Source organism: Rhinolophus hipposideros (assembly GCF_964194185.1).
Source record: "Rhinolophus hipposideros genome assembly, chromosome: 8".
Classification (NCBI taxonomy): Eukaryota; Metazoa; Chordata; class Mammalia; order Chiroptera; family Rhinolophidae; genus Rhinolophus; species Rhinolophus hipposideros.
The window spans coordinates 67,509,808-67,525,070 of NC_138054.1; the positions used below are offsets into that span (position 1 = coordinate 67,509,808).

Genomic DNA, 15,263 nt, shown 5'->3' on the forward strand with positions numbered 1-15,263 from the left:
GAATTTAACTGGAAGGATCATCCTTTATTCTTAAGTACTTTGTATGGAGATATTTTATTAGTAGATTGTAGTTATTGTAGTGTTTACTTACACAATGGGCAAAATTAAAAGTTGGCAGCATTATATCCATAACTCAAGAGTCCTAAAATTTAAAAGTATAGAATCACTGATTTAGATTTGGCTTTTGTTCTCATGTTAATCAGTTTTTACACATTATTTTGGAAGGTATTCCTCCTGTGTATTTCATGGTGTCGAGTTAGCGATGAATTATAGCTGAAGGCTTTTCCACACTCATTACATTCATAAGGTTTTTCTCCAGTGTGATGTCTCTGATGTTTCTTAAAGGATGAATCATGCCTATAGGCTTTTCCACAGCGATTGCATTCGTATGCTTTCACTCCTGTATGAACAGTTTTATGGTTGCTAAGGTGTATCCTCTGCCTAAAGGCTTTACCACATTCCTTACATTTGTATGGTCTCTCCCCAGTATGAATTCTCTGGTGATGCGTTAGATAAGCTCTGTGACTGAAGGTTTTACAGCATGCACTGCATGCATAGGGCTTCTCCCCAGTATGAATTCTTACATGTTCACTAAGGTGTCTAATCTGTCGAAAGGTTTTCCCACATTCATTGCACGTGAAGGGCTTCTCTCCAGAATGAGTTCTCAAATGTTGGATCAAGCTAATGTTCTGGCTGAAAGCTTTCTGACATTTATCACATACATAGGGTTTCTCCCCGGTGTGAGTTCTGTGATGCTGATTAAGAGATGAGCGATGTCTGAAGGCTTTGCCACATTCTTCACATTCAAAGGGCTTCTCACCAGTATGGATTCTCTGGTGGGTATTAAGGGACGCACTTTGACTAAAGGCCCTTCCACATTCCTTACATCTGAAAGGTTTCTCACCAGTATGAATTCTCATGTGTTCAGTAAGATGAATAGGTTGTTTGAAGATTTTTTCACATATATTACATTCATAGGTTTTTGTTCTTATGTAAGTCATTGGGTCATTAATCAAATCTAATTTGTATTTGTTCCTCTTTCTAAGTGTGTCATATTTATGGTGCCTCTGTTCTATAATAACATTTGAACTCACAATATTTTCCCCAACTTTTTTACTTTCTTGGCCTCTCTTCTTGTGGGTCAATGTGGCTTCTCTTACATCTCTTCCATGGATATCCTGATGCCTTTCTAACTCATCATCATATTTGGTGACTTTTTTCAATCTGGAATAAATGACATCATCCCTCATGAACCTTTCCATCATAATACCATGATATAACTCTTCCTGTAAAATGACATTCTTTGCAGTTGATTTATTGGTTTCTGTTTTACTCTTCAAGTCTGAAAAAAATGGAAAAAATACAAATAATTCACATTCTTTATGCTTTGAAAACTCAATTATTGTAGTGGGTATGGAATAGAGACTTAGATAACAATACATATAAACTTAGATACTTAGATAACATACATATATGAGATTTTGATTATATTTAAATATGGTTCTGCAGTCTTAATTTAATTTTAAGAAACAGTAAACAGAGGGGGCTGGTCCAGTGGCTCAGGCGGTTGGAGCTCCATGCTCCTAACTCCGAAGGCTGCCGGTTCGATTCCCACATGGGCCAGTGGGCTCTCAACCACAAGGTTGCCAGTTCAACTCCTCGACTCCCTCAAGGGATGGTGGGCTGCACATCTGCAACTAGCGGCAGCAACTGGACCTGGAGCTGAGCTGCGCCCTCCACAACTAAGATTAGCACACTGTTCTCCAATAAGGTCCTGTTCCCCATCCCCAATAAAATCTTAAAAAAAAAAAAGAAAGAAAGAAACAGTAAACAGAGTCAAAGTGTTATTTTATATATAGAGAGTAAAATTTGAACAATTTAGTCCTGCTCTTTCTAAAATACTAAATAATGACATTTCAGAGCTGTTTCTTAATAATACATCATTTTGGAAAATAATACGTCTTTGGAAAATCATCTCAGAAAGATAAAAATGTCCCTTTCCCCACTCCAGCAATAGTCTGAGACACTATTCAAAAAATAAGGATGGAACTAAGAATAGTCACAAGAACATTAAACTGTCTTTTATTGAAACTTGTGTTAATATTTACACACGTTCTGTTTCCTATGCTTATTAATCTGTCGCTGGAAGCGTTATTTATACAAAAAAGACTTGTAAGAAACCCAGACTATGTTGCTATTATTGCTATGTTCTATGAAAATATCCTTTAACCTTTCAAATTCTAACAGGTTTTCTTACTTGATAAGTTGTACCCGTGACTAATATTTCTACTGACAGTTCTGTATTCCTGAAAGGTATAACTTCTTGTAGGATTTTTGGTCCACAAAAAATGATCATTAGTACTTCCAAATGCTAAATGAATAGAAGCAAGAATAAAGTCTATGTTCTGCAGGCCCCTGACTCTGATCCTAAATAGCGGAGGAGTAAGAAAAGAAGACAGGGAAAGACAGAAGCCATGTATGTCCCAGTCCCCCCATTCAGTGTCCATGCCTGCAAGAGGCCCAAGCTAGGGGAGAAGAGAACATTTAACTTTGAATGAAGATGTGAATTTTTCTTATTGCAGTGAACTAAACATTTTACTAAAATCAGACTGTTTCTATTATTTAAAGGGAATGGACCATCTACGAGACGTCTTTGAGATTTCATCCAGAGGCAGGGAAAGAACACGACTGAAGGTTTTATTATTGTTTTCGTTATTATAAGTTGAAAAAGAAAAAACCCAAGAGAATGTTCAAATTACTGGAATGAATAACAGTGAAACAGGTAGCCGGTTATAAGGTCAATGCACAAAACCAGCTGTGTTATCACATACCAGCGACAAACAGAAAACATCATTTTAAAAGTATATCATCTACAAAAGCAATAAAATACAGGGTCTTCAAGATGAATCTGAAAAAAGAAATGCAAAATGTATAAGAGCTTTATGGGGAAAATCCTGAAACTTTATTGAAAAAATTAGGAAATATCAACAAACAGAGCAATATACCATGTTCCTGGATAGAAGGACTCAAAATCATAATATCAATCCCCCCAAATTGATCTATAAATTCAATTACATTCCAGTCAAAATATTACCAGATGATTTGTAAGTGTGTGTGTATGTGTGTGCACTCATTATTTAATTTTGATGAATTATATATATTTGATGCATTCATTATATAATTTGTATGGAAAAGCAAAGGGCTAAGAATAGTCAGGACAATTTTGAAGAACAACATAGGAGAACTACTTATACCAGATATTAAGTTTCAGATGAAATATATTAGGTTGGTGCAAAAGTAATCGCCGTTTTTGCAATTATTTTTAAGCTTTTAAACCACAATTACTTTTGCACCAACCTAATAGTAATTAACACAGCCTGGCATTAGAGTAGGGATAGAAAAACAGAAAAATGGAACAGAATAGGGAGAGCCCAGAAACAGATGCAAGCATATAAAGGAACTTGACAGGTGACAGAGTGCCATTAACTATGAATAAATCTTTATTAATAACTATAATAAACTATTATAAATGATCCCTAAACTGATTATCCATGGGGAAAAATACTACACTACTCACCTCACACTACATGTAAAATAAATCCCAGGTAAATTGAACTTAATCAAACCTAAACATGAAAAGCAAAAATTTTTAAATATAGGATAACATGTATTTTTTCTATAAATCAATAAAAAAAGATAATAATAGGACAATTGGCAAAGAATATAAATAAGTAATTAACAGAAGAGGAATCCTGGGTGGATGGTCAATAAACATGAAAAATATGCTCCCTCTCATTAGTTATCAGGAAAATGAAAGAAACAACAAGATCTTCTACTCACCCATTTACAAAATTTTTTAAGTCTGATAGTGCCAAATGTTGAGAAAGATGCTGAGTTCTGGAAACTCTTAAAACCTGCTGACGGGAGTACAAATAGGGGCAACTGAGTGCAATTTGGTAATACCTATCAAAATGAAGGAGCACACACTCCATGACCATTTTTGCTTCTACCAAATATCTCAGAGAAGCACTGGTATATGTAGTGCAAGAAGAAAGAAGAAGAAACATACATGAAGATTTACTGCAGCATCTTTGTAACCCCAAATTTAGAAACAGTATAAATGTCTATAAATAGGCAAATGGATAAATAGTGGTTTATTAATTCAATGGAAATGAAAGAACTAGAACTACATGAAGGGCCGGCCCGGTGGCTCAGGCGGTTAGAGCTCCATGCTCCTAACTCCGAAGTCTGCCGGTTCGGTTCCCACATGGGCCAGTGGGCTCTCAACCACAAGGTTGCCAGGTCAATTCCTCGACTCCCTCAAGGGATGGTGGGCTGTGCCCCCTGCAACTAGCAATGGCAACTGGACCTGGAGCTGAGCTGTGCCCTCCACAACTAAGACTGAAAGGACAACAACTTGAAGCTGAATGGCACCCTCCACAACTAAGATTGAAAGGACGACAACTTGACTTGGAAAGAAGTACACACTGTTCCCCAATAAAGTCCTGTTCCCTTTCCCCAATAAAATCTTTAAAAAAAAAAAAAAAAAAGGATAGAACTACATGAATAGGAAGAGTGTTGAATGAGAAAAGCAAGTAGAAGTTTATATACCATTTATTTAAAGAATAAAAATATACAAAACAATGCTATATATTGTTGAGGCATATATACATATAATAAAATTATGACAGACATATGGGAATGGTAATATTTAGACTTAGAAGAGTTGGTTATTTCAAAAGGTAGGAGGGCAACAATGAGGCTTCAACTCTGTTTTATTTCTTAATCTAGGTGGAAACTACGGAGAAATTTGCTATAATTTTCTCTATGCCTTTTTGAACATCACAAATATTTCATAATGTGGCAAAGTTTAAGGAGATTGTTGAAGATCACTGAATTTGGTGAGAAGGAATCCTACGATAATTTCTCTTGCAGAAATTTTCATAAAGTAGTTGTTAAAAAAAATTAAGATACGTGAGTTAAAAAGAGTGAGAATTGAAGGTGGAATTAAAAAATGAGAGGTGGTAAAAGTGGAAATAGAACGCAGGAGAGAAAATTAAGATTTGTAGAATGCAGTGAGAGTCCTGAAAAGAGATCTGTTTTCTGTGAGGAGAGACCACATACTTGTACATCTGACGGAAAAGAGAAAGAAGCTTTTTGTTGGAAGACTTTAGAATACTGAAGAAAGAGGGAGAATTATGTTTAACCTTAATGAAGATAAGACATGTCTTCCCTCCTACTCTAGGGAGATTTTTGCCATGTCAAGTGAAGGAAAGGGGTGGTAGAGGGAGGGGTGAAACTGGGTTTAGTGCAGGTCTCAGCCTTCCGCACAGCCTGGAAGACTTTGGGCCCTCAGGCTGACGTATGAAAAGGCACCACCTGCCTTGCTCTCACCTGAACTGGGATGTCCTGGGCCTTCTTTCTCTGTTATCCATGGATCTTCTCCTTTCTCCAACTGGGAAATCACCCTAGGTTTGGAAAGTTGATATCCTGCTTATGGAATGAAAAAATAAAAAGGATATGAATGTTTATGTTGAGGTGTAAGAACCACCCCCAGAATTTAGTTCCAGTCCTGTGGTATTTAGAGACCCTGAAAATGGAAAAAGGCACCACAGCATGTCTTTCTATTCTAGCTCTACAAAGTAAAGTTGTTCCCCTAAGGAAGGAGAATCAGATATGCCCTGGCTTGATTTTCAAAGGAATGAGACATCTCTAATGCAGAACCCGAGGCCAAGATCCAGGGAAGCCATAACATTTAATAATTTAGAAATCATGGTTCTCCTGTAAGGGGCAGGTTTAGGTCTATGTTTAGCCCATCCTTACCCACTGCGACCAGGTTCCCATAGTTCTCCAGCATCACCTCCCGGTACAGATTCCGGTGAGCAGGGGCCAGCTGCCCCCACTCCTCCTGGGTGAAGTCCACAGACACGTCCCTGAAGGTCAACTGTTCCTAGAACAGCAAATATGTCCCTTTTCAGCCAGAGGCTACCTCCATCAGGATCCAAGGCGTTCTGACAGTATTCTAAGTTCTGAGAGATTCTGAACTAGTTTTACTGGGAGCCTCCTCTAGATCTGTTTTGAAATTCTCCAGAGATTACCATAAATAATTTAATACATAGAAGGACAGATGCTCATACATGCCTTAGAAAAAAATTAAACAGGATAAGGGGAATAGGGAGAGCCACAGCAAGGGTAGGGATGATCTTCTATGTAGGGTAGCTGGGGACAGCTTGTCTAAAAGGGTGATATTTGACCAGAGATATGAATCCAATGAGGAAGAGACATATGGAAATCTAAGGGCAGAGAATTCCAGGCAGGTATAAGGAACTAAGGGGAGAATGTCCTTGGCTTGTTTGAAGAACAGCAGAGTGAGCAGCATCGCTGGAGGCAGGTTAGTAAAAGGGAAAGCGGAAGAAGATGAGAGGAGAGGACTGGGGAGGAGAGGGAGAGAGAAGAGAGGCTGTTAGCACTTATTGTCACAAAGACCAATGCATTACTGCTAAGCTTAAATTCTGGAGCCCTGCTGGAGTGTGATGCAAAAAACTGTCTAGAACTGTAGTCTAACCCCTTCCTAGCTCAAATACTGAAGAGATAAAAAAAATCAGCCCCTCTGCAGTGGCAGTGTGGGGCATTGGTAGCTGGGTTTATCAGAAGTGAACTCAATCAAAGCTGTATCTCAGCTAGAGCTCAGTCACAGCTCTAGTAATCAGTCCCTTACCTTGACCATCAGAGGAAAGGGCTTAGTCTCTTAGAAATAAACAGAACAAAACAAACCATATATATAGTTAATCCTCCATTGTTCTTTTACACACAATATCTAAGCTACAATAAAAAATTGTTATATGTGTGAATAGGGAGGAAAATCTGATATATAATCAAGAAAATAAAAATCAAAAGAAACACACTTATAGGTGACCAAGTCATTGAAATTATTAGACAAAAAGTTTAAAACAATTATGAAAATATGTTAAAGAATTTACAATATGGATAGAACCGGTGAAAACAAGGGGGTAATTTAGGGGAGAGATTGAAATGCTAAAAAAAGAACTAAAAAAATTCTACAACTGAAAAATACAATGTCTGAAAAATTCATTGGATGGACTTAATGGCAGACTGGACCCTGATAAGACAAGATCAGTGAAACTTAAGACAGGTCAATAGATATTAAAACTAAAGCACTAAGAGAAAAAAAATCTGGGATAATATGAAGTGGTTTAAGATACCTGCATTTAGAATCTCAGAAGGAGATGAGAGAATGAGCAGAAAAAAATATTTGAAGAGATAAAGGCTGAAAATTTTCCAAATAAACCCACAGATCCAAGAAGCTCAGCAAGCCTCCAAAGAATGAATTTTACAAAAACCATGCCCATGCACATCACAGTAAAATTGCTGAAGAGCAAAGTTAAAAGGAAAGATCATAAAAGTAGCCAAAAGAAAGTAAGAAAGGAGGAACAAAAAACAAGAAAAGTTGGCATTGAAAAAAAAAAGGCAGAAAGACACGCAACATATAGAGAAATGATAAGAACAACAGCTGACTTCTCATCCCAAACAATACAAGATAAAAGATCATGGAACATCTTTAAAGTGCTTAAAAAAAAGAACAGCAAACCTAGAATTCTGTACCCAGTAAAAGATCCTTAAATAGGAAAACAATGTAAAGGCATTTTTAGATCAACAAAAGCCGTGAGAATTTATCATCAGGACACCCATGCTACAAGAAATGTTAAACGACATTCTGTAGGCTGGAAGGAAATGATGCCAGGTAGAAACTAAGAACTAAAGGAAGAAATTAAGAGTGCCAGAATTGGTAAATATGTGGATACATATGAAAGACGCATTCTCTTTTCCATTTCTTAATTTTCCTATGACACAATTTACTGTTAAAAGCAAAAATAAGAACAATGTATTGTGGGGTCCATAACATGTAAAGTGAAATGTACGATGACAGTACATAAAGTACATAAAGAATGGGCAAGAGTAAATGGAAATATAACATAAAGCTTTCATATTATATGTGAAACAGTACAATATTAATTCAAAGCAACTGTGATAAGTTTAAAAAGTGCATATTGTAATGGCTAGAGCAGCCACTAAAAACAAATTTAAAAAGTATAGCTAAAGTCATTAGGGACATAAAATGGAATACTAAAAAACTATTCATCAAATATATGGTGATGGAAGCAGAACTGACTCTGGGTGGTGAACACACAATGGGATTTATAGATGATGTAATACAGAATTATACACCTGAAATCTATGTAATTTCACTAACAATTGTCACCCCAATAAACTTTAATTAAAGACAAACAAACAAACAAAAAACTATTCAATCCAAATGATGGCAGGAGAGGAGGAACAAAGAATAGATGGGACAAAGTACAAGAATATACACTTAAATCCCACCATATCAATAATTATGCTAAGTACAAATGGACTAACAAAGCAAGACCCAGTTATATTTAAGAAGGTCACTTTAAATATAAAGACACAGATATGTCAAAAGTAAAGAAATAGAAAAGGCTATACCATACAAACAATAACTAAATGAACACTGGAGGAGATATATTAAGTTAGACAAAGTGGACTTCAGGAAAAGGAATATTACTAGGCATAAAAAGAGATATTTCATCATGATAAAAGTTCATCAAGAAGAAAACAATAGTATGTGTTTATGCATCTGATAACAGAATCCAAAATAAAGCAGAGTTGACAGAACCAAAGGGAAATAGAGAAGACCACAATAATTAGAGATTTTAACATCTCTCTCTCAGTAATTGACACAAGTAGACAAAAATTTATCAACCTATCAACCAACTTAACCTAATTGACCTTTATATAACACTATACCTAACAACTACGGAATATGCATTCTTGTTTAAACTTTTTATTTTGAGATAACTACATGTAAATCTACTTACATGCAGTTATAAGAAATAATATAGAGATCCCATGTACTCTACTGGGGGTGAAGCAGAGTTTTTATGGGAAAAGGGCATGAGGGAAATTTCTGTGATGGTGAAAATGTTCTTTATCTTGATTTGAATATATGGTATATATATATGTCAAAATAGAACTATATGCTTTAAGTGGTTTTTCCTATATGTAAATTATACCTCAATTTTTAAAAAATAATTTTCCCAGAGCCAAGAAACCCATCAGTTTTTGATAAATATCAGGAAAGTGGAATGCAGAAATAAAGTAACTTTAAATAACTAGACTATTATCACTTCTTCCATATTTCTGTAAATAACTCGGGAATACCTTTCAATCCTAGAAGGTATTAGCATCTGAATTAGCTGAGGAAACAGGGATTGTAAAGAACTGGGGGAAAAAAAAATTGCCCCAGATCACCAACAAAGTAAATATAAGAGATAAGTTCAAATCCTATACCATCTAATTTTAGAACCCAAGTTCTTTTCACTTAAAACTCTCTGTCCTCGAAAAACATCTCTTCTTTAATAGTCTTCCTTTAACTCTTCTTCAACAATTGTCCTTCTTTTTCACCTATTCTTCCACCAGATAGTGAGGACACCCATTTCTGACACCCTGTGGCATCTGTCCAGCCTAATGTGTGCACTATGTAGCCAGACCATTCCTCCTCTACTCACTTCTTTGGCTGCAATTTAATCTCTGCTTCCAAAACTATGCTAAGAGTCAACTCATGAAGTTTACAAGCAATATGTGTATATCACTAAGAATATCAACACTTTCTTCTCACAAAGTTTTTGAATATGAAATACCAAAAAAATAAAATAAATCAGGCTTATCTTAGATCCCAGGTGGTATCTTATTGCTTCTAGGGGCTAGAATGATATCATTCATTTTTCTTTCTTTACAGAAATTAGCACAATGATAGATCAAGGGGTTGGTTAGAAACAAGAGTCATGGAGGGAGGCCATTATGAACACGTAAATTGCTACCACCATGGCTCAGTTTTCTGTACAAGAGCAACTTGCTCTGAGCTCCTTAAGTTGAATTCATTAGCCTCAACAGTCCCCTCACTCCCCCGGAAAGGGGCAAGTTATAGCCTTAAAAGCTGAGAAGCATTTCAAGAAAATGAAAGGAAACTCCAACTCACCTGGGATTCTGCTCTCGGTGCCCCATAGGTCACTTCATCCTTTAAACGTTCTCCCTGGGTCTCACCAGCATCCTGAGACAGCAGAGCTGGGGAAGGAAAAGAGCCTTTGCATCTCCCCAAATCCCCCAAATCAAAAAACTGCCTGCAGACCTGTTGAATGTGGCTCCTCCCGCAGTATATTCACCAACAGGGACATTCAGGGCGACTCAAGAGCAGACTGGAATCTCCTGAGGATGTGCCGAGCACCACTCTGGGCGTTAGTATTTCCCAAGTGTCAATAGTGATCCAAAAGCACAGATCTACCAGACCACTCCTTGGTTCAGAGGTTTCCAGCAGCAAAGAAAAAACCAGACACTTCCCATGGACTTCTAGGCACTTTACAATCCATGTGAAATATTTTCCCAGCATTAGTTTCCTCTAACCACCATCCTTTACCTGTCGGACACATAAACCTACCACATTCTTAACCCTCAGTTAGACTACAATATTCTCCATTCTCCGAACCACTCTTCAAAGTACCCACTTTTGTATCCTTGCCCCAAATCTTCTATAAAAAAACTTATGCATCTTTCAAGGCCCAATTCAATGCTAACTGCTTTGTGAAACTTTCTCAAATAAGCACAATTGGAAGAATGTTTCCTATCTCTTGTCTTCCCAAAGAACTTTATCATAGCATTTTCCTAGGCTACCTTCTATTATTTTGATTTGGGTATGTGTCTATCTCCATCAATTAATAATTAGCAATAAAGGGGGCAACTGGATAGCTCAGTTGGTTAGAGCGCAGTGCTCTTAACAACAAGGTTGCTGGTTTGATCCCCGTATGGGCCACTGTGAGCTGCGCCCTCCACAACTAGATTGAAACAACTACTTGACTTTGACTGATGGGTCCTGGAAAAATACAGTTAAATACATTTTATAAATAAATAAATAAATAAATAAATAAATAAAATAAAATAAAATAATTAGCATTAAAGATCATTATTAATTTTACCATCTGTCAAAATGCTTGGCAAAGTCCCTGCTTGACACATCTAGAATACAATAAATATGAGCTGAATTTGAAGTGTTATAGATATGAATTAAGAGACCATATGAATTCCTCTGTCCATCTATCTGTCCTGACCACTAAATATTGTGTAATCTTGGACATATTTCCCACCCAACCCATACATTTCAAGGTAAAATGAGAATAATCAAGCATGTCAGTCCTTCCTCTCAGCAGCAGATGAAAAGAAAGAACTGATACTTGTGAAAAATACTGGTTTGGGGCTAAAATTACTGAAACTTGTGAAGGATAACCACTGGAGGGCTTAAAGGTGCCCAAACTTTTGACCTGGCTATCCATGAATCACATTTCCACACTTGGGAGCAGCTGGTGGGAAATATCTCGTGTTCTGTCTTCTGGTCATGTATTGTATTTGAGGACAGGAGATGGTAGCAGCATGGAGCACAGGTCGCAAGGAACCTCTGCTGAGAGCACAGTATTTTCTCTCACAGCTATCCCTTTCCTGAAAGCCAGCAGCATGAACCCCAGAGATCTGCTTTCTCCTAACTTTCTTCCCAAGAGACCAGAACAATGAAGCGTGTACTTGTCTTTTCACACACAAACGAGACCTCCTTCGTCCCCTTCCATCGCCCCACCCATCAGTCTATTCTCACCTTCTCCTTCAAACATCTTAGTCACATCCTCCCATAGAGGCGCCCCCTCCTTGGCCTTCCTCGGATGGTGCAACTTGACCCAGGTGCTGGCCTCAGTGGGCAGGGTGATCATGAGCCGCTGCAGCATGACGATATCCACCCGACTGGGCTTGTCCACTTCTGATGAGGAAACTTCCAGAACTTCCGCTGAGAGACTTCACAGTTGTATGGTCCTCCTCTGATCACAATCTCCTGTCTTCAAGGCTGTAGCATGTCCCTGAGGCGCCAGAACCAGGGGGCTCCTAGAGGCTGATAATGAGTTTAACAACACTAAAAAACTTGACTTCTCTCTTAAATTAAGTACTGCCTTCTAGGGAGGCAGCGGTTGTGTAGGTTTGAGTGCATGCCTCCATCTTTTCCTAGAGGAGCAGAAGGCAGGAGCTGAGGGATCTCAAAGCATGGCTCATACAGCCAGAGCTCCAGAATTTGCATGAAATATATTTAAAACTGCAAAACATCCAAAAACAAAGGTTTGGCATGCATGTGGGAATAAATATAATCAAGGTTCTTGGATGTGGCTCTATTCCCAGTTCCATACACACAAACAGACAAAGATACACAAACACCACCAATATACAAACACACACAGACCCTGCCTTGACTTCCCTCCTTGCGAGCTGCGTGCATCTTCAGCCTGGATAAGACTTGAAAGTGAAGAGGACAGGCATTGAAATCAGACAAGCTGCATTAGAATCCTGACACTTGCACGTCAAAGCTCTAAGGCACTTCAACTTTCTGAGCTTCTTTCTTCACCTATAAAACAGGAATAATTGTACGTCATAGGGTTGTAATGTTGATTAATTGAGACAATGTCGGGCATACAGTAAACGGTTAATAAACATTATAAATCTTTTGCTTTAGTGCTGCATCATAGCATTGTCTTTTTAAGGTATTTTTTTTAACAATTAGCGATCTCAATTTAAAGCTCATATCAAGTATCTCAACTGATGGAATAATCATATAGCTGCAGTTTTCACGTGGGCAAGCAGTGACAGACGCATCACCACCCACGCGTTTGCCCAGCAACGGGCAAGTCCTTTTACCCTCTCTGTTAAGATGCATCCTGGTTTTAAAAATGTTAAAATTGGGGGAGAGGAGTATGTCTTCAAATGGAGGAAATATAGTACTTCGAGTATCATGAGGATGACTGCCTAACTGTAACAGGCAAATTTGGAAAAAACTCAAATGCATCAGCTATCTCATTCAACCCCCAGCATCTGAGCAGATAGGTCGCTCCACAGCAACGAGGTCCAGTGTATCTGGGCCCCCAGGAATAGTCCTAGCTCTGTGGAAAGGAGGCTCACCCAACTTTTTGAAGTTTGTGGGGAAGGATATGTTGTTGACTGGTGTCTCTTTTTTTTTTTTTTTTTCCATCTGTGACTGATGGAAAGGAGCTGCATCCTAAGAATTGGAGCATGTGAGAAATATGCTGCCTCTGAATAGATAAAAAGTAAATGTCTTGTTACCAAAGTGGAGTAACTTATGAACCGGTTTGACAGAGAAGCTCCCCTTCGAAGATGCCCGTCCCCACCGCCCCCAGACGTGCCTCCCTCGGACTTAGAGACAGCAGACACAGGCGGTGTAGCCCCCTACTCACCAGATCGGCCTTGGACGCTGGTAGGACCAGAGGTGGCGACATGAGAGCACTCGCTCTTGAGGCTTTCAGCTCCAGAGGGTGTCTCTTTAGAGGAGGACTGGGTGGTAACAGATTTGGTTCTTGCCCAGCCTGTTAGAGGCAGACCACATCCCCATTCGACACGATCATTCTTCAGAAAAACGCCCAGCGTTCGCGTCGGCCTCCGGACTGGAAGTGGGTCTTCACCAAATTCCCAACGAGAGGCGGCCTAGGGCGGGTGTTGCTGCTTCACATCAACCCACCGCCCATCCAAGGTCGCCTTTCCCAGCTGCACCCCAGGAGCGGGGCTTTGAGGCCCGTAGTGGGAGGGGTGCCCTGAACCCGCTTCCCGCAGAGCCGGGCGAGGATACACCTCGCCGCCTGCGGCTTCCCCGCCGGGGCGGCGGCAGCGGCCAAGTGCAGCACAGTGCCGATTCTCGGGGCGCAGCCCTGCGTCTCCTGGAGCCTCTGCCTCCCGACGCGCCCCCGCGGTGGCCGGCGCCGCGCGACGCCCTCGCGCTGGCCCCAGTGGGCTCCCGGGTGCGGCCCACCCACGCGGCCGCTCCGCCACCCGGCCCAGCGCCCGCGCGTCTTCCAGCGGGCTCCGCCCGCGCCGCTGCCGGCTCCTCCCACGAGGGCCGCCACGGAGCCCGCCCGCTCTAGGGATGCGCGGAGCGCCCGAAAACCCGGAACCTGGATGAAGCGGAGCGCGCCCGCGAGGGCTGCCCAGACCCAGGGGCAGCGGCCACCCAGCCAGGCCTACAGCCCCGCTTTTCCTGTCGGTGGTGGGTAGAGGCCATGTGGCTGGCCAGCATTTCCTGTGGGGAAGCCCCTTCTCTGTCAGTCATTCACTGAACAACCGTCCTCATAGCGCCTACCATCTACTCATTGTTACAGGCTCTGAGGATACAGCATTTATCAAAACGCAATCTGCTTTCTTAGATCTTAATTCCAGTGAGATTAAGTAGATAAATAGGAAAATAAATAGATAACATCCCAGGTGATAAGGGCTACCCAGGAGGAAAAGGGAAGCAGTGTGTAGAGTGGGGGATAGAGGATAACTGGTGTTCCTCTTTCTAGTAAGAGTAGGGTAGCATATTCATATCGACCCAACTCAAAAAACAAGAATAAGATGAAAAAGTAAAAGCCTGATAGATTGTATATGTATGTATGTATGTATGTATGTATATATATATGTGTATGTGTGTGTGTGGATATATATGTTCTTAAAGATGTGCGTTACTTAGCTATGGCTGCCATAAAATACGACTGGCTGGGTGGCTTAAATTATATCAATGTATTTTCTCACAGTAATGGAGGCTAAAAGTCCAGGATCCAAGCCTCAGCAGGGTTGATTTCTACTGAGACCTTTCTCCTTGGATTGCAAATGGCTGCCTTCTCCCTGGGTCCTCACCTGGTCTTCCCTCCCAGTATTTTCATGCCCCTGGTGAATCTCTGTGTGTCCAAATTTCCTCTTCTTATAAGGACACCCGTCAGATTGGTTTAGAGCACACCTAAATGCCTCATTTTAACTCAATTGTCTTTTTAAAGTGATTAAGTTTAATCACTGAAATAGGTCATTAAATACGGTCACGTTCTGAGGTACTTGGGGATTAGGTTTTCAATGTATGAATTTGGGGAGTACAGAATTCAGCCCATAACAAGGTGTCGAAGAAATGGCAAGATAGAATTACCAGACTGTAAACTAGAAAGCCAGGATCCAGGGACATAATCTAACTGGGAACACTGACAGATGCTTTTGGCCTGAGGCATTTACCTAGCTGGAAAATGACCTTCCTTTTGCACTTCAAAGAAGAAAAAGAAACCCACAATATGTGAGGAGTTAAAAATAAGACCCTCCGTACAATAACT

General features: G+C 39.9%; 2 protein-coding genes across 3 annotated transcripts in view; both read right to left on the reverse strand.

Annotated features, from left to right (window-relative positions):
• Window positions 1-12,508, reverse strand: ZFP69 (ZFP69 zinc finger protein). 2 transcript variants are annotated; one of them, XM_081055457.1, is made up of 6 exons: window positions 12,368-12,508; window positions 11,738-12,025; window positions 10,079-10,164; window positions 5,824-5,950; window positions 5,395-5,490; window positions 1-1,342 (listed from the first exon to the last, which is right to left on the reverse strand). In XM_081055457.1, exons 2-6 carry the CDS (start codon window positions 11,862-11,864, stop codon window positions 207-209), a joined length of 1,572 nt encoding a protein of 523 aa, XP_080911583.1. In that variant the 5' UTR covers window positions 11,865-12,025; window positions 12,368-12,508; the 3' UTR covers window positions 1-206. The 2 variants fall into 2 exon arrangements, with proteins under 2 accessions (XP_080911583.1, XP_080911582.1); XM_081055456.1 differs by having other exon boundaries at window positions 7-1,342; window positions 5,395-5,493; window positions 11,738-12,471.
• Window positions 12,380-15,263, reverse strand: part of ZFP69B (ZFP69 zinc finger protein B) — a 20,378-nt gene continuing 17,494 nt past the window's right edge. The window contains exons 7-8 of the mRNA XM_081055462.1: window positions 13,374-13,502; window positions 12,380-12,529 (exon numbers count right to left, since the gene is read on the reverse strand). Of these exons, the coding sequence (XP_080911588.1) occupies window positions 12,504-12,529; window positions 13,374-13,502 (155 nt within the window). The 3' untranslated portion in view covers window positions 12,380-12,503. The remainder of the gene's footprint in view (window positions 12,530-13,373; window positions 13,503-15,263) is intronic.